The sequence below is a fragment of the Hyperolius riggenbachi genome, chromosome 2 (assembly GCF_040937935.1).
Source record: "Hyperolius riggenbachi isolate aHypRig1 chromosome 2, aHypRig1.pri, whole genome shotgun sequence".
Lineage (NCBI taxonomy): Eukaryota > Metazoa > Chordata > Amphibia > Anura > Hyperoliidae > Hyperolius > Hyperolius riggenbachi.
The window spans coordinates 439263798-439289086 of NC_090647.1; the positions used below are offsets into that span (position 1 = coordinate 439263798).

At 43.2% G+C, this 25289-nt stretch overlaps 1 protein-coding gene across 4 annotated transcripts in view; it reads right to left on the reverse strand.

Annotated features, from left to right (window-relative positions):
- ADGRG2 (adhesion G protein-coupled receptor G2) overlaps positions 1–25289 on the reverse strand; it is a 234306-nt gene that overhangs the window by 147736 nt on the left and 61281 nt on the right. For all 4 annotated transcript variants that reach the window (XM_068269980.1, XM_068269981.1, XM_068269979.1 and 1 more), the window contains exon 2: positions 19937–20055. In XM_068269980.1, coding sequence (XP_068126081.1) covers positions 19937–20054 — 118 coding nt within the window. In that variant the 5' untranslated portion in view covers position 20055. The remainder of the gene's footprint in view (positions 1–19936; positions 20056–25289) is intronic.

The window sequence follows — 25289 nt, forward strand, 5'->3', positions numbered from 1 at the left end:
CATTTTAGAAAAAAGACACCCCAAGGTATTCCGTTAAGTGTATGACGAGTTCATAGAAGATTTTATTTTTTGTCAGAAGTTAGCGGAAATTGATTTTTATTGTTTTTTTTCCCAAAGTGTCAATTTCTGCTAACTTGTGACAAAAAAAAATCTTCTATGAACTCGTCATACTCCTAACAGAATACCTTGGGGTGTCTTCTTTCTAAAATGGGGTCATTTGTGGGGTTCCTATACTGCCCTGGCATTTTAGGGGCCCTAAACCGTGAGGAGTAGTCTAGAAACCAAATGCCTCAAAATGACCTGTGAATAGGACGTTGGACCCCTTAGCGCACCTAGGCTGCAAAAAAGTGTCACACATGTGGTATCGCCGTACTCAGGAGAAGTAGTATAATGTGTTTTGGGGTGTATTTTTACACATACCCATGCTGGGTGGGAGAAATCTCTCTGTAAATGGACAATTGTGTGTAAAAAAAATTAAAACATTGTCATTTACATAGATATTTATCCCACCCAGCATGGGTATGTGTAAAAATACACCACAAAACACATTATACTACTTCTTCTGAGTACAGCGGTACCACATGTGTGGCACTTTTTTGCAGCCTAACTGCGCTAAGGGGCCCAAAGTCCAATGAGTACCTTTAGGATTTCACAGGTTATTTTGAGACATTTGGGTTCAAGACTACTCCTCACGGTTTAGGGCCCCTAAAATGCCAGGACAGTATAGGAACCCCACAAGTGACCCCATTTTAGAAAGAAGACGTCCCAAGGTATTCCGTTAGGTGTATGACGAGTTCATAGAAGATTTTATTTTTTGTCACAAGTTAGCGGAAATTGATTTTTGTTTTTTTTCCACAAAGTGTCAATTTCCGCTAACTTGTGACAAAAAAAAATCTTCTATGAACTCACCATACTCCTAAAAGAATACCTTGTGGTGTTCTCTTTCTAAAATGGAGTCACTTGTGGGGTTCCTAAACTGCCCTGGCATTTTAGGGGCCCTAAACCGTGAGGAGTAGTCTTGAAACGAAATTTCTCAAAATGACCTGTGAAATCCTAAAGGTACTCATTGGACTTTGGGCCCCTTAGCACAGTTAGGGTGCAAAAAAGTGCCACACATGTGGTACCGCCGTACTCAGAAGTAGTATACTGTGTTTTGGGGTGTATTTTTACACATATCCATGCTGGGTGGGAGAAATATCTCTGTAAACCGTGAGGAGTAGTGTTGAAACGAAATTTCTCAAAATGACCTGTGAAATCCTAAAGGTACTCATTGGACTTTGGGCCCCTTAGCACAGTTAGGGTGCAAAAAAGTGCCACACATGTGGTACCGCCGTACTCAGAAGTAGTATACTGTGTTTTGGGGTGTATTTTTACACATATCCATGCTGGGTGGGAGAAATATCTCTGTAAATGGACAATTATGTGTAAAAAAAAAATAAAACATTGTCATTTACAGAGATATTTCTCCCACCCAGCATGGGTATGTGTAAAAATACACCCCAAAACACATTATACTACTTCTCCTGAGTACAGCAATACCACATGTGTAGCACTTTTTGCAGCCTAACTGCACTAAGGGGCCCAAAGTCCAATTAGCACCTTTACAGGGGTGCTTACAATTTAGAACCCTCCAAAATGCCCCACAAATGACCCCATTTTGGAAAGTAGATGTAAGGAAACGCGGAAAAGCCGCTACCTCTCAAGGTGAGGCGGCTGTTTCCGCGTCCAGCATGGCGTCACAACGCGGAAAAAACGCCACATGCCGCATAGGCAGTACGGCGGAAGTACGGCGGAAACCGCATTGGTAATGGCGGAATCCGCATTGGTAACAGCGGAATCCACATCGGAGGCGGCTCCTGCACTCGAGACTTTGCTAAACAGTACTGGTGTGGCTGGGACTCATAGTCCACCTGGATTCAGAGTTACACGCGCGCGCGCACAGAGGCAGAGTTTAAATAGCAGTCAGAAGGGAGTCAGCTGACCAGCTGGGTCAGCTGACAATTTCCACTGCTCTCATTGGTCCAGCAATTAGGGAGGTCCTGGAAAGGTCCTTGTGTATATATACTGCTCGCTGTTCATTTGCTCCTTGTCTGGCGTTGCGATCACATACGTGGGAGCACCCAGATCCGTAGTCAGATCCATTAGTGTGCCGGGACCAGCTGAAGCTGTAATCCTACACTAAGCTAGATTCTGTTGATAGCTTAAAGTACTAGTTTGATTGTGATTATCTGTTATGACCTTTTGCCTGTTTGACTATCCTCCTGAACTCTGATCTTGTACCTCGATATTTCTGATACCCGTTGCCGAACCCTGCCTGTATCTAGACTCCGCCTTTGCCTACTGTATCTGTACCTTATCTGTCCGTGTGTTACGACCTGGCTTGTCCGACCTCGAGAACCGACCTCACTATTGGAGGCGGTTCCCCGTCCTGTTAGTGACATATCTTCCTGAGTGTCACTCTCAGACTATCCTTCCTACTGTCAGTCTGACTCCTCCCGTCTTGGAGAGCTCAGGTCTGCGGAAGGAATCCGTGCAGTACTCCTTGCTGCACTGAGGCCTAGGCCTCCAAGTGTTACTGTTACACCAAACACTACACTCTACTTAGGTGAACAGAGGTTAGTTAGTATATCGGATTATCGGTGATACTGCAGATCACGTATAATCTGGTATACATCTGTATTTCCTGTGATACTGCAGATCACCGGTAATCAGATCCTCTCTGGGCTTCACCGATCGTTACAGAACGCCAGACCAAAAAACTATATGGACGGACAGTCTGACCGTCTGGGAGAAATGGCCTCCTCAATGGACGAGATCAATCGAATGCTGGGTGGGCACCAGACTCTGACTGATTCGTTGTCCGGGTCATTACAAACCCTCCGGATGGCTATGGATGAGGTCCGATCTCCTCCTAGTACTGAGAAACGTATGCCAGTACCCGAGAGATTTTCTGGTCACAGATCTGACTTCCGCAATTTTAGGAGTAGAGTGTTGTCGTATTTCGAGTTGAGACCCCAATCCTCAGGCACTATGGCCCAAAGGGTCACATTTCTTAAGACCTTACTGACAGGCAATTCTCAGACTTGGGCATACAGTTTACCCGAGGGTGACGTAGCCTTAACATCAGTTGATGAATTTTTCAAAGCTATGGCGGTAATCTACGATGACCCAGATATAGCCTCGACCTCAGAGCAGCGCTCAAGTTATTACGCCAAGGCAAGGGTCCAGTCGAGGATTACGCCTCGGAATTTAGGAGGTGGTCAGTGACAACCAGGTGGGACAACTTCGCCCTGTTAGACCGTTTTCTATCCGGGTTGTCGGACGAGGTCTCCAGCCTCATGTTGAGTCAGCCAGAGCCCACGACACTTGATGGAGCCATTTCGGCAGCCATCAGGATTGATCGCAGATTGCGCTATCAGCGACAAAACCGGGGTAAAGACCAGGTTAAACTTGTCTCCTACGCAGCTCCTCCTGAGACGCCACCTACGCCTGCTTCACCTCCACCGAACCTATGCAGATAGGTCGGTCAAAACTGTCTCAGGTAGAGCGGAGACGCAGAATGACAGAACAGTTGTGTTTATATTGTGCGGAGCAGGGTCATAGAGTGCGGAATTGCCCCAACAAGCCAGGATATGGTCCCAAGAAGCCGGGAAACGGGCATGCCTAGGAGTAGTGGGGGGTGACACCCTAGGCACTCAATTCTCACCCCTTAAGGAGAAGAAGTTGCTTCTCCCTTGTACGATTACATGGGAGAACAATGCTATAGCCACTGAAGCTTTTGTGGATTCCGGTTCAGCGGCTAATTTTATGAGTACTGAATTCGCTAAAAGTATGGGTATCCCTCTTACTCCAGTGAAACCTCCCATCCAAGTCACAGCAGTGGACGATTCTCCCTTGCAACCGAATCGTTCTCTGTCACAGACTCCAGTGATAAGGGTCACTATTGGGGTACTGCATGAGGAACTATTGCAGTTTTTTGTATTACACATGTCCACCTCCACTATTATCTTAGGCATGCCCTGGCTACAAGTCCATTCACCGCAGATAGACTGGGCTACAGGGCAGTTAACAGCATGGTCACCTCATTGTTTCCAACAGTGTTTGGGGAGACTGACGCTAGGTCAAACCAGGGTACAGGTGGAGGGTGTACCTGAACAGTACTCGGATTATGCGGATGTGTTCTGTCCTAAGGCTGCTGATAAATTGCCCCCGCATCGCCCGTTTGACTGCCCCATTGACCTCCGTTCCGGTTGTATGCCTCCTCGAGGCCATCTGTATAATTTATCTGGCCCCCGAAAAACTAGCCATGCAGGAATATATCCGTGAAAACCTGGCCAAAGGCTTCATTCGGCCGTCCCGGTCACCCACTGGGTCAGGCTTCTTTTTTGTTAAGAAAAAAGACGGAGGTTTAAGGCCTTGTATCGATTACCGGGGCCTTAACAAGATCACCGTGAAGAATCGCTACCTGTTGCCACTGATAGACGATTTATTCACACAGGTCACAGATGCTAGGATATTTTCAAAACTAGATTTATGGGGGGCATATAACCTGGTGCGTATAAGAAAGGGCGACGAATGGAAGACGGCCTTCAATACACCGGACGGGCATTACGAGTACCGGGTGATGCCCTTTGGGTTATGTAATGCCCCGGCCGTTTTCCAGGAACTTATTAATGAGGTCTTTAGGGAGGTGTTAGGGAAATTCGTCTTAGTCTACCTAGACGACATTCTTATCTTTTCTAACAACCTCTCTGAACACAGAACCCATGTCAGAATTGTATTAGACAAACTGAGGCAGAATATGTTATACGCTAAACTTGAGAAGTGTATTTTTGAGGTTACGTCAGTTGCCTTTCTGGGATATATAGTCTCCACCTCAGGCCTGTCTATGGACCCTGCCAAGGTCTCCGCGGTCCTGGAGTGGCCGCAGCCGGTGGGGTTAAAATCTCTACAACGGTTTTTGGGTTTTGCGAACTATTATAGAAGGTTTATAAAGGGGCACTCCACAGTGGTTGCCCCCCCTCACTAGCCTTACTAGGAAAGGGGCAGACACCGCTCATTGGCCTCCCGAGGCCTTACAGGCATTTTCTACCTTAAAGGGGTTGTTCTGCTCAGCGCCCATACTGAGACACGTAGACACTTCTTTCCCGTTTATTGTGAAGGTGGACGCCTCGGAAGTCGGGGTGGGGGCTGTGCTGTCTCAGCGTTCAGGTCTTCAGGGTAGATGGCACCCGTGTGCCTATTTTTCCCGGAGGTTCTCTCCGGCAGAGAGAAACTACGATATAGGCAACAGGGAGCTCCTAGCCATCAAGTTGGCCTTCGAAGAATGGCGTCATTGGCTAGAAGGAGCAGAGCACACTATCACGGTTTATACTGACCACAAGAATCTGGAATACATCGAGGGGGCTAAAAGGTTAAGCCCTCGGCAGGCTCGATGGTCTCTATTCTTTTCAAGGTTTACATTCTTGATTACGTACACTCCAGGTAGTAAGAATACGAAGGCAGATGCACTCTCTAGGTGTTTCGAGCCGGAGACAGCACAGCCCTCTATTCCCGAGACCATTGTTCCACGAAAATTGGTGTTAGTCGCTACCGAGACTTGGGAGGACTGGAAAGAGACTTTGAGTCCGTTCCAGCAGGATGTCCCGGAAGGGAAACCAGAGGGGGTTTTGTTTATCCCGTTACCATTCCGTCTCCAGATCTTGGAGATGGTCCACTCTCATAAGAACGCGGGACATCCCGGAGTCTCTAGAACGCAGGATCTCATGGCTCGGTGTGCATGGTGGCCCTCACTGGCAGCTGACTGCAAAGAGTTTGTCAGGGAATGTGCGGTGTGCGCAAAAAGCAAGCCCTCCCGGCTAGCATCTGTAGGTACACTGCAGCCTTTGCTTACCCCGAGCGAGCCATGGACCCACTTGTCCATGGATTTTGTGGGTGAGCTTCCTAGGTCTGAGGGCATGTCGGTCATCTGGGTGGTAGTCGACCATTTCAGTAAAATGGCCCATTTCGTGCCCCTGAAGGGACTCCCCTCGGCCCAGGAATTGGCCGATTTATTTGTCACCCATGTCTTCCGACTGCATGGCATTCCAGAAGACATAGTATCCGATCGGGGAGTCCAGTTTGTTTCAAAAATTTGGAGGGCATTCTGTCACCAAATGGGCATGAGACTGTAATTTTCATCGGGCTACCACCCACAGACAAATGGCCAGACTGAGAGGGTCAATCAAGCATTAGAGCAATTTTTAAGATGTTACGTCGCTGAAGCGCAAAGTGATTGGGTTAGGTTTTTACCTTACGCAGAATTTGCGCACAACAACTTAAAGAGTTCTTCCTCGGGTTTCTGTCCATTTCAGATAGTAACCGGGAAGCTACCCAAATTCTCTCCGTTGCCGATTGCGTCCACTCCATTTCCAGCCTTGGAGGCTTGGCAAAGGTCATTTAAGGACATGTGGTGGACCATTGAGGATAATCTGGTGAAAGCATTTCAGAGTCAGAAAGGTCAAGCGGACAAGAGACGCTCTTTAGAGTGGAGATTTCAACCAGGAGACTTGGTTTGGATGTCTACGCGCCACTTGAACTTGAGACAGCTTTCAGCCAAATTGGGACCCATCTTTGTGGGTCCATTCCGGGTAGCTAGAAAAATCAACAATGTCACATATGTCATTGATCTTCCTGCTAGCATGCGTGGCGTAAGGTCCTTTCATGTATCCCTACTTAAACCTGCAGTTCATGTGGGTCCCACTCCTCCTCCGCCTGTAATAATAGATGATCAACCAGAATATGAAGTCGAGAAGATTTTAGATTCCCGGGTAGTACAAAATTCTATACAGTACTTGGTACATTGGAAAGGGTACGGCATTGAAGAGAGACAATAGGTACCTGGGAGCCGCATGCATGCGGACGAATTAGTGAGGGAGTTTCATGCTTTACATCCAGAAAAGCCCGGAAGGAGTTGTCCGGAGTCCACTTCTCGGGGGGGGGGGGGTTACTGTAAGGAAACGCGGAAAAGCCACCACCTCTCAACGGCTGTTTCTGCGTCCAGCATGGCGTCACAACGCGGAAAAAACGCCACATGCCGCATAGGCAGTGCGGCGGAATCCGCATTGGTAACGGCGGAATCCGCATTGGTAACAGCGGAATCCACATCGGAGGCGGCTCCTGCACTTGAGACTTTGCTAAACAGTACTGGTGTGGCTGGGACTCATAGTCCACCTGGATTCAGAGTTACACGCGCGCGCGCACAGAGGCAGAGTTTAAATAGCAGTCAGAAGGGAGTCAGCTGACCAGCTGGGTCAGCTGACAATTTCCACTGCTCTCATTGGTCCAGCAATTAGGGAGGTCCTGGAAAGGTCCTTGTGTATATATACTGCTGGCTGTTCATTTGCTCCTTGTCTGGCGTTGCGATCACATACGTGGGAGCACCCAGATCCGTAGTCAGATCCGTTAGTGTGCCGGGACCAGCTGGAGCTGTAATCCTACATTAAGCTAGATTCTGTTGATAGCTTAAAGTACTAGTTTGATTGTGATTATCTGTTATGACCTTTTGCCTGTTTGACTATCCTCCTGAACTCTGATCTTGTACCTCGATATTTCTGATACCCGTTGCCGAACCCTGCCTGTATCTAGACTCCGCCTTTGCCTACTGTATCTGTACCTTATCTGTCCGTGTGTTACGACCTGGCTTGTCCGACCTCGAGAACCGACCTCACTATTGGAGGCAGTTCCCCGTCCTGTTAGTGACATTTCTTCCTGAGTGTCACTCTCAGACTATCCTTCCTACTGTCAGTCTGACTCCTCCCGTCTTGGAGAGCTCAGGTCTGCGGATGGAATCCGTGCAGTACTCCTTGCTGCACTGAGGCCTAGGCCTCCAAGTGTTACTGTTACACCAAACACTACACTCTACTTAGGTGAACAGAGGTTAGTTAGTATATCGGATTATCGGTGATACTGCAGATCACGTATAATCTGGTATACATCTGTATTTCCTGTGATACTGCAGATCACCGGTAATCAGATCCTCTCTGGGCTTCACCGACCGTTACAGTAGACACTTCAAGGTATTCAGAGAGGGGCATGGTAAATCTGTGGCAGATTTCATTTTTTTGGGTCAAAAGTTAGAAGAAATGGAAACTTTTTTTTTTCTTTTTGACTCAAAGTGTCATTTTCTGCTAACTTGTGACAAAAAAATAAAATCTTCTATGAACTCACCATGCCTCTCAGTGAATACTTTGGGATGTCTTATTTCCAAAATGGGGTCATTTGGAGGGTATTTATACTGTCCTGGAATTTTAGCACCTCATGAAACCTGTCAGGTGCTCAGAAAAGTCAGATGCTTCAAAATGGGAAAATTGACTTTTGGCACCATAGTTGTAAACGCTATAACTTTTACCCAAACTAATAAATATACACTGATTTTTTTTTTATCAAAGACATGTAGCAGAATAAATTTGGACAAAAATGTATATACAATTTTTTCTTTATTTGAAAAATGTCAGCACAGAAAGTTAAAAAAATCCTTTTTTTTGACCAAATTCATGTCTTTTTTGATGAATATAATAAAAACTAAAACTCGCAGCAGCAATCAGATAGCACCAAAAGAAAGCTGTATTAGTGACAAGAAAATGAGGTAAAATTCATTTAGATAGTAGGTTGTATGAGCGAGCAATAAACCCTTAAAGCTGCAGTGGTCTGAATGGAAAAAAAGGCTCAGGTCCTTAAAGAGACACTGAAGCGGAAAAAAAAATATGATATAGTGAATTGGTTGTGTACTATGAATAATTACTAGAAGATTAGCAGCAAAGAAAATATTCTCATACTTTTATTTTCAGGTATATAGTGTTTTTTCTAACATTGCATCATTCTATAATATGTGCAGATTACACAACACTCAGCATTCAAAATGAGTCTTTCAGAGCAGTCTGTGAACTAATGACCTCTCCTCTGGCAGAGAAAAAGTAAACAGTTCACTTACAGTTGAGATAATAAAAGTCAGATAACAGCCCTCTCCACGACTAATTTAGTCGGAGAGCTTAATGGCTTGTTTGCATAGAGATAACAACTGGAGTTTCTCATCTCTTCCTGTACTGGAAACAATTAGACTGATGTATCTGATCTTAATGTTTTATTTCTTAGCTGTACTACACATACAAATCATAATATCATATTTTTTTTTTCGCTTCAGTGTCTCTTTAAGGGGCGAAAAGACTGTGGTCCTTAAGTGGATAATGAGAACCTGAACTGAACTCAAAATAACCATACACAGGTCATACTTACCTCCTGTGTAGTCTACTCCTCAATCTCTTTCTCCTCTCCTGCGTCCCATTTGTCCACTGTGATCAATGGATTTCTCCGTCCTCCATTTTAAAAGTGGCCATTACCCTCTAACAGCTTACTGGTCAGCACACTGTTAAAGAGGCTCTGAAGTCTCTTTAAATTCCGCATTTTATTTCAAAAATCTGTTTAACATCATTCCCCTAACTAAAACGCTGCATCTCCGCGGCTGGAATCGAACTAAATCCCCCTAAACTCCCTGGGGGGCAATCTGTGAGAGGCAGAGCTATGAGCCGCAGCTCTACCTCTCAGCACGTCTGTCAGCTTGGATCGCCGCCTCTCCCCTGCCCCTCTCAGTCTTCCTTCACTGAGAGGGGCGTGGGAGAGGCGGAGATACGCGCAAGCTCATAATGAGCTTGCAGCTTGACAAAGAAGCATTCGAAACAGCAGGCTGTAGCTGCGTCTAAGCCCATTTTTTTGGCATGTGATTTTAATTACGTGTCTGAATAAAGAGCTATTTCTTCAAGAGTGGTGCTGCTGATCTTGGTTTCTTGAATCGGCGACCCTTGGGCATCAGGGTCATATCAGCTTTAGCACACTCATATCTTCATTGGAGTGCTAGGTCTAACACTGTGTGAAGCGAGATAAACATGTAATATTAATTTGCAGCTACATCATGTGTTTATTGTAAATAATTTAACTCGCTTCAGGTTCCCTTTAAACTTCAGTCAAACATCTGATTCATATTCTTCAGTCAAACACCTGTTCTGCATCTGCTTGTTTAGGGTCTATGGCTAAATGTATTAGAGACAGAGGATCATCTGGACAGCAGTGGCGTAGCTAAGGAGCTATGGGCCCCGCTGCAAGTTTTACATGGGCCTACCCCCAAGCACTCTTTACATAACAATTGATACGGCGCACCAAAACCTGCCAAGGACAACCACAGTGTCTGAGATGCAAGAAGGGGATGGGGAACAGCTTGTTAATGATTACAACTATTTAGAGCATCTATAGAAGTGATTATTACCAGCACAGGACCAATAGGGAACTAATACTGTGTTTGAGGGAGGGCCCCTTGGGGCCCCTCTAGCCCAGAGGCCCCGATGCGGTTGCAACTTCTGCAACCCCTATTGCTATGCTACTGCTGGACAGCCTGACCATTTGCATTGTTTAAAAGGAAATAAATATGGTAATAACATCCTTATCCCTCTCACATCAGGCGTCCTATAAGGCTGGATATATATTTTCTGTTCCTAGGCATAATTTCTTGTTGCTCTCTATCTATGTGCAATGGCACCCTTCCCTTTCTATACACAGCTTCTTCTATTAGAAACATCCATGTACAACAGTTCAAATACAACTTTTTTTGAGTTGTCCAGCCACCCTATTGGGCAGTTGCCACCCAAGACTCAGGTCTTGCTTTGTGGCCTTTCCAGAAATCTGTCTCTGGCTTCATTGCTAATCATAATATGTTAGCTATGGGAGTTCATCCAGTGGGTGATTAACCACTGGTGATCTGGGCACTAAGCAGAACTTTGCTTGGTTGAAAAAAGCCGAGTCCCCTAATAGATGTGTATTATTTTGCTGCCAGGCTCTCCATACCAAATTGCACCTCTGGTAGCCAAGTCAGTTTTTACTTGTTTTTGTCCTTTTAACACGCCTCAAGAAAACAAACTTTATTAATATTATGTATTTAAATAGTGCTGGCATTTCTCTCTGATGACAGAGAGACGGTAGAATTTAAATATAGTACTGTCAATTGGGTATATCATTTTATCACTGTGTCTATTTTTAGCAAAATAGTTTCATAAAAAATATGCTAAAAATACTTTCTGGTCCTTAAATCTTCCATATTAGCACTGAGCAGAAAATGTGAAATTGTCCTTCATTAATAAATAAGATACATTTATATCATTGTTTGCACTCATATATCAGCACAGAAGTGTACAAGTGTGTTTAAACAGACGGGGTTGTTAAAGGGGCACTATTGCTAAAATCTTCCTTTTTAGACCCTTTAGTGTAAATATGAGTTGTTTTAGGATTGATATTTCACATTAACCAGTCTTTTTGCAATGTATTTGTTTACTGGTAATAAACATATAAAGGCATGCAGTCACGTCAGTACTTTTACCGTCCCGACGCCAATGCAGCCTAAACCATTCTGTAATAGGGATGCATCTGTTAGTGGTTGGTGTGCTGTCACTATTTTACACCCCTCTGTCCATCTCTTTTCTTATTTCCCGACTTTGTAACTGCACGAATGAGCAGTTACTGTGTGCACAGCAGCCACCGTAAAGTAAACAGAAGGACGCTGCCTCTCCTCCGTGCAGCGTAAGATATTGTTGTGTGCGGCTGCGTGTGGAAGACCTACGCCAGCCCAGCCGCCAAGGACCTTTGTTCCCGAGCTGGCAATGAAAGCAACACCTATTGTTGTCCGTTTCCTTGGAAACCTGCCCGGCTTTCCGATCTGCGCATCTTACGCTGCACGGAGGAGAGGCAGTGTCCTTCAGTTTACGGCGGCTGCTGTGCTCATTCGTGCAGTTACAAAGTTGGGAAATAAGAAAAGAGATGGACAGAGGGGTGTAAAATAACGACAGCACACCAACCACTAACGGATGCATCCCTATTACAGAATGGTTTAGGCTGTATTGGCGTCGGGAAGGTAAAAGTACTGACGTGACTGCATGCCTTTATATGTTTATTACCAGTAAACAAATACATTGCAAAAAGACTGATTAATGTGAAATATCAATCCTCCAACAACTCATATTTACACTAAAGGGTCTAAAAAAGAAGATATTAGCAATAGTGCCCCTTTAATCAGTTTCAGCTGCGTTGATGTTAATTTCATTAACAACATGTGCACTAATGCAACAATGACAAGTACACCAAAATAGGAATGGTTTTAAAAAGGAGCTGTCAGCCATACTATCTCATAAAAAAAAACACATATATAAGTAGATAAGTACTTGCTCTACTTATATAACATATGTATTGCACTGTCCATGTTTTGATTTTAGTGATTTTTCTACAGTAAAAAAAAGAGAAAATCCTTCTTAGCATTTCCCATGTTAACTGTGGCTATTTTGAAGCCAATCCTGATCTCATTTCCCCCCTTACTCTCCTCTGCCTGATTTGCCCACCCTTCACTATAGAAAGTGCATGAGAAATATTGGCCAATCAGAAAGGAACAGAGGTGTGGGAGGGAAAAACAAGAGGGAAAGAGGCTTCAGCCAATCAGGCTGCATTAGTTAAGTCTGAGTAGAGAAGCAAAAAAGGTCAACCTAGCATGCCCTGCACTTCCTTTTTGTCTACCAAATTTTGTGTGTACCAAATAAGAGTCAGGTAAACTGGGGAATGATCATTTATCAACAAGAAAAGTAATAGTGATTTTAACTTTTGGATTGTCTGGTTAGCATCCTTATTACTTGTTTACCAGATAAAAATAAAGAATTGATTTTTGACTTTATGCCCAACAGTTACACTTTAAGCGTACATGTAGTGAGAAAAAGTGCCCCTGTGGGCAGTGGTGTAGCAAGATTATGGAGCCCCATAGAAAAACTTTCATGGGGCCATTAGATATAGGCACTCTTGACCAATGCCACCTGTGCCTACCCTGTAGATAAGAGTTAATTGAACAATTAACATTCTCATGCAATCTACACTGCAAATGAAAGTTAACACTGAATACATCAAGTAACGGCTGGGTCCTCTCTTCTCCAGAGCCCCATAGAAAATGCTATGGCTTCTATGGCTATTGCTACACCCCTGCTTTGGGGGGGGGGGGGGGGGGGGGGACACAAAAAGGATTATTTGCATATTCAGCAGTGATGCACTGTTGGACACCTCATATACTCACTCCAACCTGAATAATCACAAATACCTTGTGTTTTAAGTAGGCAAACTTTTGTTTTGCATTGAATTTTAATTAAGGAGGCTTTTTTTTTATCTCTTTCAGTCCCTTACACACTCCTAGGAGTTCTGGTTCATCATGGGTGTGCTGGGCAATCTGTATATATGTTACGGCCAGAACCCGAACTTTGGCCACTTCTAGTTCTGGCCGGCCACTTCGGGTTCTGGCCCGCCAATGTGCGAAGTGGCCGCTGCGCTGCGGCCAATGTGAGAAATGGATTGATTCCTGTGACATTAAAGAGAATCTGTATTGTTAAAATCGCTCAAAAGTAAACATACCAGTGCGTTAGGGGACATCTCCTATTACCCTCTGTCACAATTTCGCCGCTCCTCGCCGCATTAAAAGTGGTTAAAAACAGTTTTAAAAAGTTTGTTTGTAAACAAACAAAATGGCCACCAAAACAGGAAGTAGGTTGATGTACAGTATGTCCACACATAGAAAATACATCCATACACAAGCAGGCTGTATACAGCATTCCTTTTGAATCTCAAGAGATCATTTGTGTGTTTCTTTCCCCCATGCACTGAAGTTTCAGGCTGCTCTTTTCTTCCTGCAACCAGCTTTGCCCTTGTTTGTAATTCCTCAGTATGTGAAAGCCCAGCCAGCTCAGAGGACAATTTATCCAGCTGATTAGAGCAGCTTCTCTCTTCTCTCTTATCTAAATAACACACAGGCAGTATGCATAGAGGGGCCAGGAAGGGTGAGTTCATAGCAGAACCACAACACTGAAGAACTTGGCAGCCTTCCAGACACAGGCCGACAAGTCTGACAGGGGAAAGATACATTGATTTATTACAGAGACTGTCATAGTAGAAAGTGCTGCAGTTAGCCAGAACACATTAGAATAGCTTTTGGAACATGTAGGATGATTAAAAACAGGATGCAATTTTTGTTACGGAGTCTCTTTAAGGTATCTTCTGGCCGCAGCACAGCGGCCAAACGTATAACAACTTAGTTAATTTAATGCAATTAAGCCGGCGGCAATGTAACAATTCAAGCCGCCGGCTTTTGGTCTGCCTCTCTCTCCCCCCCCCCCCCCCCTGCGTGTCTCTCTCCTCCTTCTCTTATTGGCAGCCGGCAGGGACATGCGTGTCCACGAGAGTCGTTCGTCGCTCTAGGAAAGCAGAGCGGGGAGGCTGCAGACATTGCTTCTGCCAGCACCCGCTCTGCAAGAACGGCAGGGAAGCCTGCCGCGACAAACGACTCTGGAGGGGACACGCGTGTCCCCGCCAGCTGCCCATAGGAGAGCGAGAGAGGCGGGGGGAGGAGAGAGAGGCGGGGGGGGGAGGAGAGAGGCAGAGAAAAAGCCGGCGACTTGAATTGTTACATTGCCGCCGGCTTAATTGCATTAAATTAACTACGTTGTTATACGTTTGGCCGTTGCTCTGCAGCCAGAAGATACCTTAATGTCACAGGAATCAATCCATTTCTCGCATTGGCCGCAGCGCAGCGGCCACTTCGCACATTGGCCGGCCAGAACCCGAAGTGGCCGGCCAGAACTAGAAGTGGCCAAACTTCGGGTTCTGGCCGTAACATCTACGCACTTTGTCTATTTGTTCTTATTCAGTGGTCTGGCTGTCGTTATTTGATCTCTGTTCGTTGATCATTTTTATTAGTCTGACTGTATTATTTAGGGCTCCATTCTGATATTTTTCTACAGCTCTGTACAGTTTCATTATATAGCATACTTATTCTTTTTTTTTTGCTCAATAAACTTTTTGCTAATTAAAAAAAAAGAAAATGTTATGCTGCCTGTAACATCATTCAACCTGAGCGGTTTGGGGGTAGGTCAGTAATGGTCTGGAGAGACATATCCATGGACTGACGCACAGACCTCTACAGGCTAAACAATGACACCTTGACTGCCACTAGTTATCAGGATTAAATCTTTGGACCCATTGTCATACTCTATGTTGGTGCAGTGGGTTCATCTTGGTGCCTGACAATGCTCAACCTCATGTGGTGAGAGTATGCAGGCAGTTCCTGGAGGATGAAAGAATTCATACCATGGATTGGCCCTCACTCTCACCTGACCTAAACCCAATAGAACACCTGTGGAACATTATGGCTCAGCCTATCCAACGCTGCCAGGTTGAACGTCAGACTATCCAGGGGCTCAGTGATGCCCTGACCCAGATCTGCTAGGAGATTCCATGGAACACCAGCCGTCATCTCATTCTTAATACATTACTTAGTCCCTATACATAGATATCTAGCACAATTTTTATTTTTATGTATTTTTTAATCATTGATGTCTACTGTGTTTTTAGAGTGTTTCTTTAATTTTTAACCACCAAGTCTGAGGAAGGCTTCATAGCCAAAAGCTTACTCCTTTTCTTTTAAGTTTGCCATTAAATTGTATTATCCTGATTCAAAACCTCTTTAATTTTTTGAATACTGCAGTTTAGTCAGCTTCCTGCTTATGCAGTGGGCCAGAAGTATGCCCTTATGTAATCATGACTATGCTTTGAAACTTTACGCTTTGGTATGTTGCATGCCTCTCCCTCTGTCTTAAGGCTATTCTGATTGGCCAGACTGCATAGAGCAAAGGCAACCTAGAAGTCATGAAAGGCAGCGTCTCTGAGAGAACTCCCACACAGGTGTTTAGTTTTGTGACACAGTCGCTTTATATATACAGTAGCTGTACATACATTTTCTGTATACAGTGGCAGAGAACATGCAGTAATGCTTCATAACTGGCACAGTGCAGTATCATTATGAGACGATGGTATGCTGAGCTTATTACACAAAACGATATAGGTCTTTCTGTACAAGAAAATATCAGCCAAGTTCAAGAGTTCATAAGCTATGGATTTGTTCTTCCAGGTGCCATTCACAAGAGATTACAAGAAAGCAAGGTTTGGTTCCATTGTATGTTTTGTTTCTCCTAACAATAACTCACATTTACACTAAATACAGCCACATTCCACTGTTACTCAAACATTATGAAGAGCACTTGTTCGTCAGTGTATGTGAGACATTCTCAGTGTTGTGTAAATGTTTTGTATCTGTACATAAAAGTAACTAGTGTGACACACACCTGTGCACAATCACAAAACTATCAGCTAATTGAGGAGTAACCAACCAAAAGAATGACACTGAAAGGAGCATTCGTCAACTTGCGGATGACTGTCTTGCTTACGCTGAAGAGCTTAGCTGTATCCTGCAACAACACTGCTTTTGTTCTAAAAATGTATCCAGGCAAATTAATGTCTTATTTCGATAATTATTGTATTATTGATTTACTCTGTCGCTGCTTCATAGAGCTATCATCTGCCTGGAAAGCAGAGATTGACAGACTGGTCAAGGTTCAGCAGGATATTGATTGCATACTGCACCTCACCTTAGCACCTTTTAACTCCCAGAGCACTCTACATTCTTCAGTAGGGTGTATTCTGGAAAATAGACATTTTCACTTACAAGACAATTGACCTATTATAAAGTATTTGCCCAAGAAAAATAATATTATTCTAATACAACACAATTATTCAAAAGGTTTTTGCTGGAATTTTTGACTTGACATTAGTTTGAAGGCTCTTGATTACTTTTGATGTATTTTCAGCTAACCCAGACCCTGACTTTCGTTGGTGTAATCTTCCACAGAGTTATGTAAATGGCTTCATTATACTATACATCTGTATATGAGCGGGAAGTGCACTGAAAACAGCAAGCATGAAATCAGTCTAGATGGCCAACGTGACTCTGTTCACCTCACACACTCCATACTATGGCACTAGGTGGAGCTTTTCTAAAGTGTAGGAAAAAATGATCTATCTGCGCCTTACTGACAAAATTCCTCAGTTTCCAAAATTATAAAGGTTTTTATTATTTATATTCCAATAAAAACAGTCAAATTTATACGGACATATGTCTCCCAGACTGATTTTCAGAGATCAGCTGACCTCACCACACTCCAGACTTCCATACACACTGCCACACTCACAGCCTCGGATGGTAAACACCCCCGTCCCGAAAAGCCAGCCTAAGCCGCCCGTGATCAATCAGGGGATCCCCCACCCCAGCTACAATTTATGACAGATTGCAGGCCTGCTCTTAATAGATTGTGGCGTGGATAACAGTCCGTTCCAGATCAAACGCTCTTAAAACGCTATTAAAAACGCTATATAAACGCTGCATAAAATCCCACAGAAAAGTCCAGCAAATCTTGGTTTCCAATACTATAAAAGGTTTCTTCATGCACTTATATATTGATTAATCAATAACCATAGGTGAACAAGTTCATAGCAGTGATCTGCTCCGCTTGATGCGTGTTACTTAAGGACTCACGTCTCCCTTGATGGAAAAGATTTGCTGGACTTTTCTGTGGGATTTTATGCAGCGTTTATATAGCGTTTTTAATAGCGTTTTAAGAGCGTTTGATCTGGAACGGACTGTTATCCACGCCACAATCTATTAAGAGCAGGCCTGCAATCTGTCATAAATTGTAGCTGGGGTGGGGGATCCCCTGATTGATCACGGGCGGCTTAGGCTGGCTTTTCGGGACGGGGGTGTTTACCATCCGAGGCTGTGAGTGTGGCAGTGTGTATGGAAGTCTGGAGTGTGGTGAGGTCAGCTGATCTCTGAAAATCAGTCTGGGAGACATATGTCCGTATAAATTTGACTGTTTTTATTGGAATATAAATAATAAAAACCTTTATAATTTTGGAAACTGAGGAATTTTGTCAGTAAGGCGCAGATAGATCATTTTTTCCTGTTTCTAATCGATGAGGTTTGAGCAAACCTTATAGATCTCTCTGCAGCCTACAATTATAGGAGTGATCAAGCGCCACAGTCATCCTATCAAAAATACTTTTCTAAAGTGTACCTGAACTGTTAATATATTTTTCTAATAAAATATACTTTTGTGTTCTTCTCTGCAATATGATTAGCTGAAAACAGTAGAATCCCAGTTAACTGGAACTCAGGCATCCGACAGTCTCAACTTACTGGCAAGTCTGGTGGAGGAGAATGGGGGCGCTCCTTCCAAAATTTACAGAGTAATGCGCAACGGAAGGGCTGTACAAATCCTCCGTGCACTGGTCTTCTCTCCTTCAGCTGTACATGAAGGACACTGCAAAGCCTCTGGTAGCTGAAGGAGAAAAGAAGACCGGCGCCTGGATGATTCATAAGTCACTAGCGCTGTGCACTACTCTGCTTTAGTCAGCAGGGAGGGGAAGTTAGGCCCCGTTCACATTACAAACGCAGATGGCCATGCGTGTGGAACGCAATGCATGCGAACGCACGCCATCCGTGTTTGTGTGCGTTGCGTGGCTGATCCCATCACTGAAAAGTGAATGAGACAGCCACGCGTTTTTGCAAAAAATGCGTGCAGCATGTGTTCCCGGACCGCACAGGTCCGGAACGCATGCAGTGTGAACATCAGACAGTGCACTCTATGCACTGTCTGATGTCGTGCGTGTCGGCCCCCCGCACACGTTTCCAAAACGTGGCTGGAAACACGTGCAGTGTGAACGGGGCCTTAGTGTTATATTTAATTGCCGGTTGCTTGACTTCATAAGCAACCTGCAATTACACATATCCAGCTTCAGGCAATCCCCTCCTGTACCAGATAAACAAGACTCTACTTTACCTTTATATTGTATTTTTGAATCCCCTTCCTCACATATTCTTGCCTCCTGCTAGAAGTTTGCTGCAGGTCTACAAGCAGGGCATAGGAATATCTGAGGAATGTGAGTTTACAATGACAAAGTAATGGTATGAGCCCAATCATGCTTCAGTGTAAAATCTACAAATACTTTTATTTATGTTTCTTGTAAGTCTTGCAGCCAGCCAATAAGCAGGAAGTGTGAATATCTGAGGAATGGGACTTTACAGAGACAAAGTATAAGTATGTTTCTAATCATGCTTCATAGAAAAATATATAAAAACCTATGATTTAAAGAAAAGACATTCAAAATTCAGGTACACTGCAAAGTGTACCTGAGGTGAACACCTCAGGTTTTATATCTGAGGGACTTGACAGACTACAAGGGGCTGGAGGAAGCCCCAAGAGGTAAGTATGAAACCTGAGGTGTTCTTCATCTCATGTTTCCTTTAAGTTAGACATAAACTGACAGATTCAGAACCTACTGGATCTAGTGGATTTTTTTCCTTCGTAGAAACTATGGGGATCCATCCTTTTCTACCGAAATGTCAGTGTGATAACATAAATGCTGTAATGTCTTTATTGATAGGTCATTTATGGTCAAGTTTCCACAGGCACCCAAAAAACACTCATACTTTCTTGATTCAGCATAAGTGGAAGCCTTTTGTGGTGTTCACTGGACCCGAATAAGCTGCCCAGTAGCAATGTATATCAGAGCACAGTGGGAATAACGCTTGGCTTATTGAAATACCAAGATACACCACCAGTTTGCAGCTTAATAGGGTTCTGTCAGCCATACAAGTTCCCGCTAATCATGGTGCATCAAGCGCAACTGACTGCAGAAGGGAACATGATCAAATCCTCTTAGTTTTTTCACAGCAATAATTACAGAGAGCAGCACAGACCGTAATAACTAACTAGTGGCTACAGGCAGCATCCATCAGATCTCATTTACAAGGCTAGTTTTATAATGCTTACATGATGCTGCTGTCCAAAACAAGACATCCTGACCCTTTTTAATTTCCTGCAAAATAAAATCTGATTGGTTTGTAAGTATTATGTCATTTTCCATCTCATCATGGCTCTTTCCCTATTAAATGTAGCAAAACTATGACTTTCTTTTGGCTTATGCTTTCTGGATGACTTACCTGATGCTGGGGTTACTAATATGTACAGTAAGATGCATATTGACCGGAAATGCTTTAATTTCACAGAAGGATGCTTGTTTTTCTCAGTTAATTCACACAGGAAGCCATGTAGTAACATCCTGAAAGATATCAAACATTTACAAACAGTAGTTAGACAAAAGTGATTGACTAAGACCTGTAAAGTCTGAGCAAAGATTAACAGCATACACATTATTTTTTTCAGTTATTTAAAGATCCCCTGCGCACAGAAAAAAAATGGGGGAGATAACATTTTTCGCAAAACTTGCACAATTTAATAGGGTTGCACAAGAAACATATTAAAAAGTGTTCCTGAAATGTTATGTGGCATGATGAAATAAACATGTACACATATAGTACTAGCCCTACTAAGACATTATCTAAAGTCCCTTTCTGTTTTCAAGTCCAGCAAGTGTTAAAAAAAAACTTGAATTGTTATCTATAAAAATGAGCTTGTCTAGGCTTGTCAAATAGCTTGTCGAATTCAGTCCAGCTTCCTGAAAAGTAAAAAGAAGCCGAAAGCATGTTATCTGTCAGGGAGAAGATATATAATAAAGTTTTTTTTTTTTTTTATATAATAAAGTTTTAGGCTGGATTTACGGTGGTGTGTTACATAATCCACACATTAAAATGTGTTTGAACTGCAATGGAGACTGGACATAGAAATTAATTGAAAGCCTACAGACAGTGAGTTAAAATAAAACCCATAGAAGTGTATAGGCAGTGAGTTGACAGACATAATTATTCTGCACTGCAACAGATGCACTGTGAACTAGCTCTTAGTGCAGGAAGGTTCTATGGGTCATTACTTCTGCTTCAGCTAAAAAGGCAGAATATGGATTCTAAACTTCAACTGTGAAAGTCTAATGCAATCTTAAAAATAAAGATATAAAACTGAGAAAAAATAAGACTTTTCTTTACTGCTAATGTTTTATTGATCACCCGTAATACACATACAATACATTATCTCACAAGTTTACTTTCACTTCATATTTACTTTAAATGTACAATGCACAATATTGTATACTGTAGACCAAAAGAAAAAAATAGTTTGCTAAGGAGGAGGCGTAAATATTGAGAAGAGGGCAAGGGCAAAGACAGGGACATGGGAAACGCCAGCAGGGAGATAAGTGGGTGGCCAAGAGTCACCACTAAAGGAAGTCTGCAATAAGCAGTTGGATAAATATGAGAAGAGATAACTTTAAGAGGAGGAGGTGTCACAAAAACAAAGAGCATATAGGGTTTTGAGCAGAATATGAAGGTGAAAGATGAGGAGGGAAAGGCAGCAGCTGACAAGGACCCCCAGTTTTTCAACATTGTCCTAATTTATAGTCAAACTTTCTGCCAAACAAAACTCAAAACAAGGTAATGGAAATGTATGTTGGATGGCACATTCACTTCTCAGAATCAAAATCATTTATTTTGCCAAGTACAAACAAACAGGGGGTTGTACCCGGAATTGGTTTTGGCTCATACAGGTTCTGGAAGGATGGGAGGGATAATGTCCGAAAGCTAAGAGCCGAGGCTGCCATACTACGGCGCCACCAGTAGCACTTGGCAATCATCTGTCATCCATAAGGAGAGGGGGCAGAGGGAGGTGAAGGTTCAGCAGTGATGACCCAGTTCTTCATAATAGCAACCTGCGGTGATGGCTGACGCTGCTGAGAATCCTGATTTGCTGACATCTGGCATCTGTCAGTGCTGGCCAAGGTGTTCCAGTTCAAAAGGTGCAGTAGTGTTCATTACTGTGGTGGGTCCCGACTCCTGGGCAGCATTCAGCAAGGCTGGTCAAAATAATCTGGCTGTCAAAGAAGCATCCGGCTGCAATGGCCCTTACTTCCGTTTTAGTGGCTGACATCATGGAGGGGCTGAACTAAAGGTGTCCCAGCTCCGGTGGAGGAGCAACAGCCGATTGATAGATGGAGCCAGCATCCAGGGAGGCCAAAGGTTTCCCAATCAGCGTAGTGTCTTCCTACCTCAGTGGAGCCCTGACCTCCTGCGTAGTAGTGGTGGACTCCTAAAGCCCTGTATCTGCACATAAAGACCTAGGCAGCGGCAAGGTGGACAAAAACTCCAGGTCCTGGACTCTCCACAACCCGCACCAGCATCCCAGGCTACACCAGACCACACTACACACCTTCAGGGGGGAAAACAAGGTGAATTGGTAGGGAAAAGGGAAGAAAAACAAGAAATAGCCAGAATCCTGTGGCCATGGCTACCGATTAAGGCACCATCAGTATGCACCCCTGCACATTTGTGTACCAAGTTTTAATCAGGGCACTGGATGTTTAATATGTACTCGGATCACTGCAACTGCTCTGTATAATAAGATCAACAGATATAAGGAATGAAGCAAGAGTAATCCAAGAATGGGATTAGTGAAAGCAATAAGCAATGAAAGTTTGGACAGCTCTTCTGAGAAGTGTCATCACTAGCTGCTGTTCCCTCGTATCATTGTACAGGTAAGCCCTGAACAATGAGTTTCACTAACAGTTGTTATATAAGAGAACATTTCCATACTGAGAAAATCTCTCCCTAATAACTCCATATAATGTCTGGGTTGCAAACAAAGAGCTGCACATTGTATCAAACCCTTTGTGGGCGCCTCTGACAATGGTCTGCTTGAGAAGAAGAAAGGACACGAGACAGTATATTATGTATCTCCTGTCTCAAGAACTTAATCACTAATATTTAATGTAATAAAGGCTTGGAATCAGCCTGTTATCAAACTACTTCATCCAAACTCAGTAAAACAAAACAACGTTCATGAAAGTAAGCCTTTATAATTCAGACTATAATTCAGACTGTGGACTGCAAGTACAACTTTTGTCCTACATAAACAAACAGAGAAACCAAGAGCTAAAAGCTGCCCTAACTATATGGTTGGAAAACAACTACTTACCGGTTGTCCAAACTCAGTAAAACAAAACAACGTTCATGAAAGTAAGCCTCTATAATTCAGAATGTGGACTGAAAATACAACTTTCGCCCTTAAAGTGAACCTCCAGACTAAAAAGTCGACTCTGCAGCACTGAAAAGGCCTGGCGTTTCTTTAACAGTTTCACAGCATCAGAACTTTGTTTCTCTTATACAAGCCTCATTTTTAGCTGCACAGAAGAAAACTGCCCGGGCATTTTTCCCCTGATGCTCTGCAAAGCATGATGGGATTTCTGGTGTTGTTGCTCTCCTTCTGCTGTTTTGGTGCAATTTTTTTTTCTTACATTTTGAATTTGACATTTGAAGCCTAGCGCATGCAGCTGGGAGGGGTTATCAGGACACAGGACAGTTGGAACTGTGTCTCCTGCTCCCTGTCACCTCCTTTCAACCAAAAAGATGGCTGCCCCATGACAAAGATGGCAGCCCCCAGGAATCACAAACATTTGCCTTTTGTTTTAAAACAGGGTTAGCAAAAGATTATATTACCTATCTATTCTAATTAACATAACTAATGTAACTTAATGACAGTATGTTTGTTTAGGCTTCCCCTAACGATACGGTTGGAAAACAACTACTTAATCCAAACTCAGTGAAACAAAACAACGTTCATGAAAGTCAGCCTCTTTAATTCAGACTGTAGACTGAAAGTACAACTGTTGTCCTACATGAACAGAGAAACCAAGAGCTAAAAGCTGCCCTAACTATATGGTTGGAAAACTATCCCTGCTATTGAAGACTATCCCTGTTAGTGCTCTAAATTACTGATAATAAAACTAACATTTGTATAGCACTTTTCTCCTGTCAGACTCAAAGTGCTTGAGAGCTGCAGCCACCAAGCACGCGCTCAGCAGGCTACCCTTCAGTGTTAGTGAGTCTTGCCCAATAACTCCTTATTGAATAGGCAACAGGCCTAAGCCAGGATTCAAACTCTGGTCTCTTGTATCAAACGTGGGGTCTTTAACAAGTACACTATCCAAAGTAGATTTTACTTCCTTTAAATACCTGATCTGTCTACAGGTGTCCACTAACGGTACCTGAAGGATTATTGCAACTGTACCACACCTACCACAGCCTCAGATGAATATCTACTAACTTAACCATCTCCAGAGTCCAACTAAAATCCTTAGTAGCCAAAGCCTTTCTTTAATGCTGCACCTACTCTTTGGAACACCTTGCCACACCCAATCAAGACAGCTCCAACCCTGTTTAAATTAAATCAAAGCTGAAAAGCCACCTGTTTAGTCTGGCATTTATGATCACATAACTTTTTTCCTGTAACACATCACTATGCAATGATCCTAAACAAGCTTATGCTCTTTGGGTCCAACGGGAGAAAAGCGCTTTAAAAACATTTTTTGTTGTTATTGATGCAATCTTGATTGTACAATATTACCAAATGCACTGTATGTAGCAGAAGGGTAAACTGAGTGAATATAATTTTAATGGATATTTTAGGTAGTTCCTCATGCTCCATATAAGTGGTAAGATTGTAGAATCATTAGATGGCACCTTAAGGTAACTTCCATTTTTCTAACATTACCTGCAATCCGATTACCTAGAGGAGAAAAAGGCCCATTCAGAAGAAAGTTCCAGCATCTTATTTTCCTGGCTCTATTATTAGCTGAAGAACTATCACTTGCTGCCAGGTATAATACTGCATATAGGAACTTTCCTGGAAGTACTCTGCTTTTTACTCTAGCCTCCTGTCCTTGACAGGCGTTAGTCTAAAGGTGGCCACACACCATACAATTTTTTAAATATCTGTTCAATTTAAGAATTGCAAACAATTTTTCTGACTGATTGTAACATTTCAAAAATAGGACCACTGTACCACACACCTATGTTTAATTTTTTCCTCAATTATGATAAAAATTGATTGGAAAGATTGGAAACTCAGAGAAAATTGCTAGGGTGTGTATATGAATAAATTAACAATCCAACACACACCATACAATCTTTAGTAGAAATTGAAGAGAAATATCTGGCATTCCGGATCGATTTAAATCGAGAAAAACGGGAAATCCGATCGGATTTTTCAGTCGTATGAAAAAAAAAGCTTTCGATTTTTTCAAGAGATGCGATCGTTTTTATCGAATTACTTTAAAATTGGATCATTTTATTGTATCGTGTGTGGCCACCTTTAGGGGTATTGCAAAGGCCTGGTGGTAACAAGTAGTAGCCCCTCTACTAAGTACAAACCAATTGTACCACTCCTTCCAGGGGTGGCAAGCATTTTGAACTCGGTAGACAGTTATGTGAATCCTGTGGTTAACTGTGGTGAGAACATGAGTAAACCATACTTGGCAAGGAGACCGCATGTGGAATATGAGCCCATGGGCCAATATAAAGAAAAAAGTCCTCATTAAAGTAGTCTATAAGGCTGGTTTCACAGTGGGAC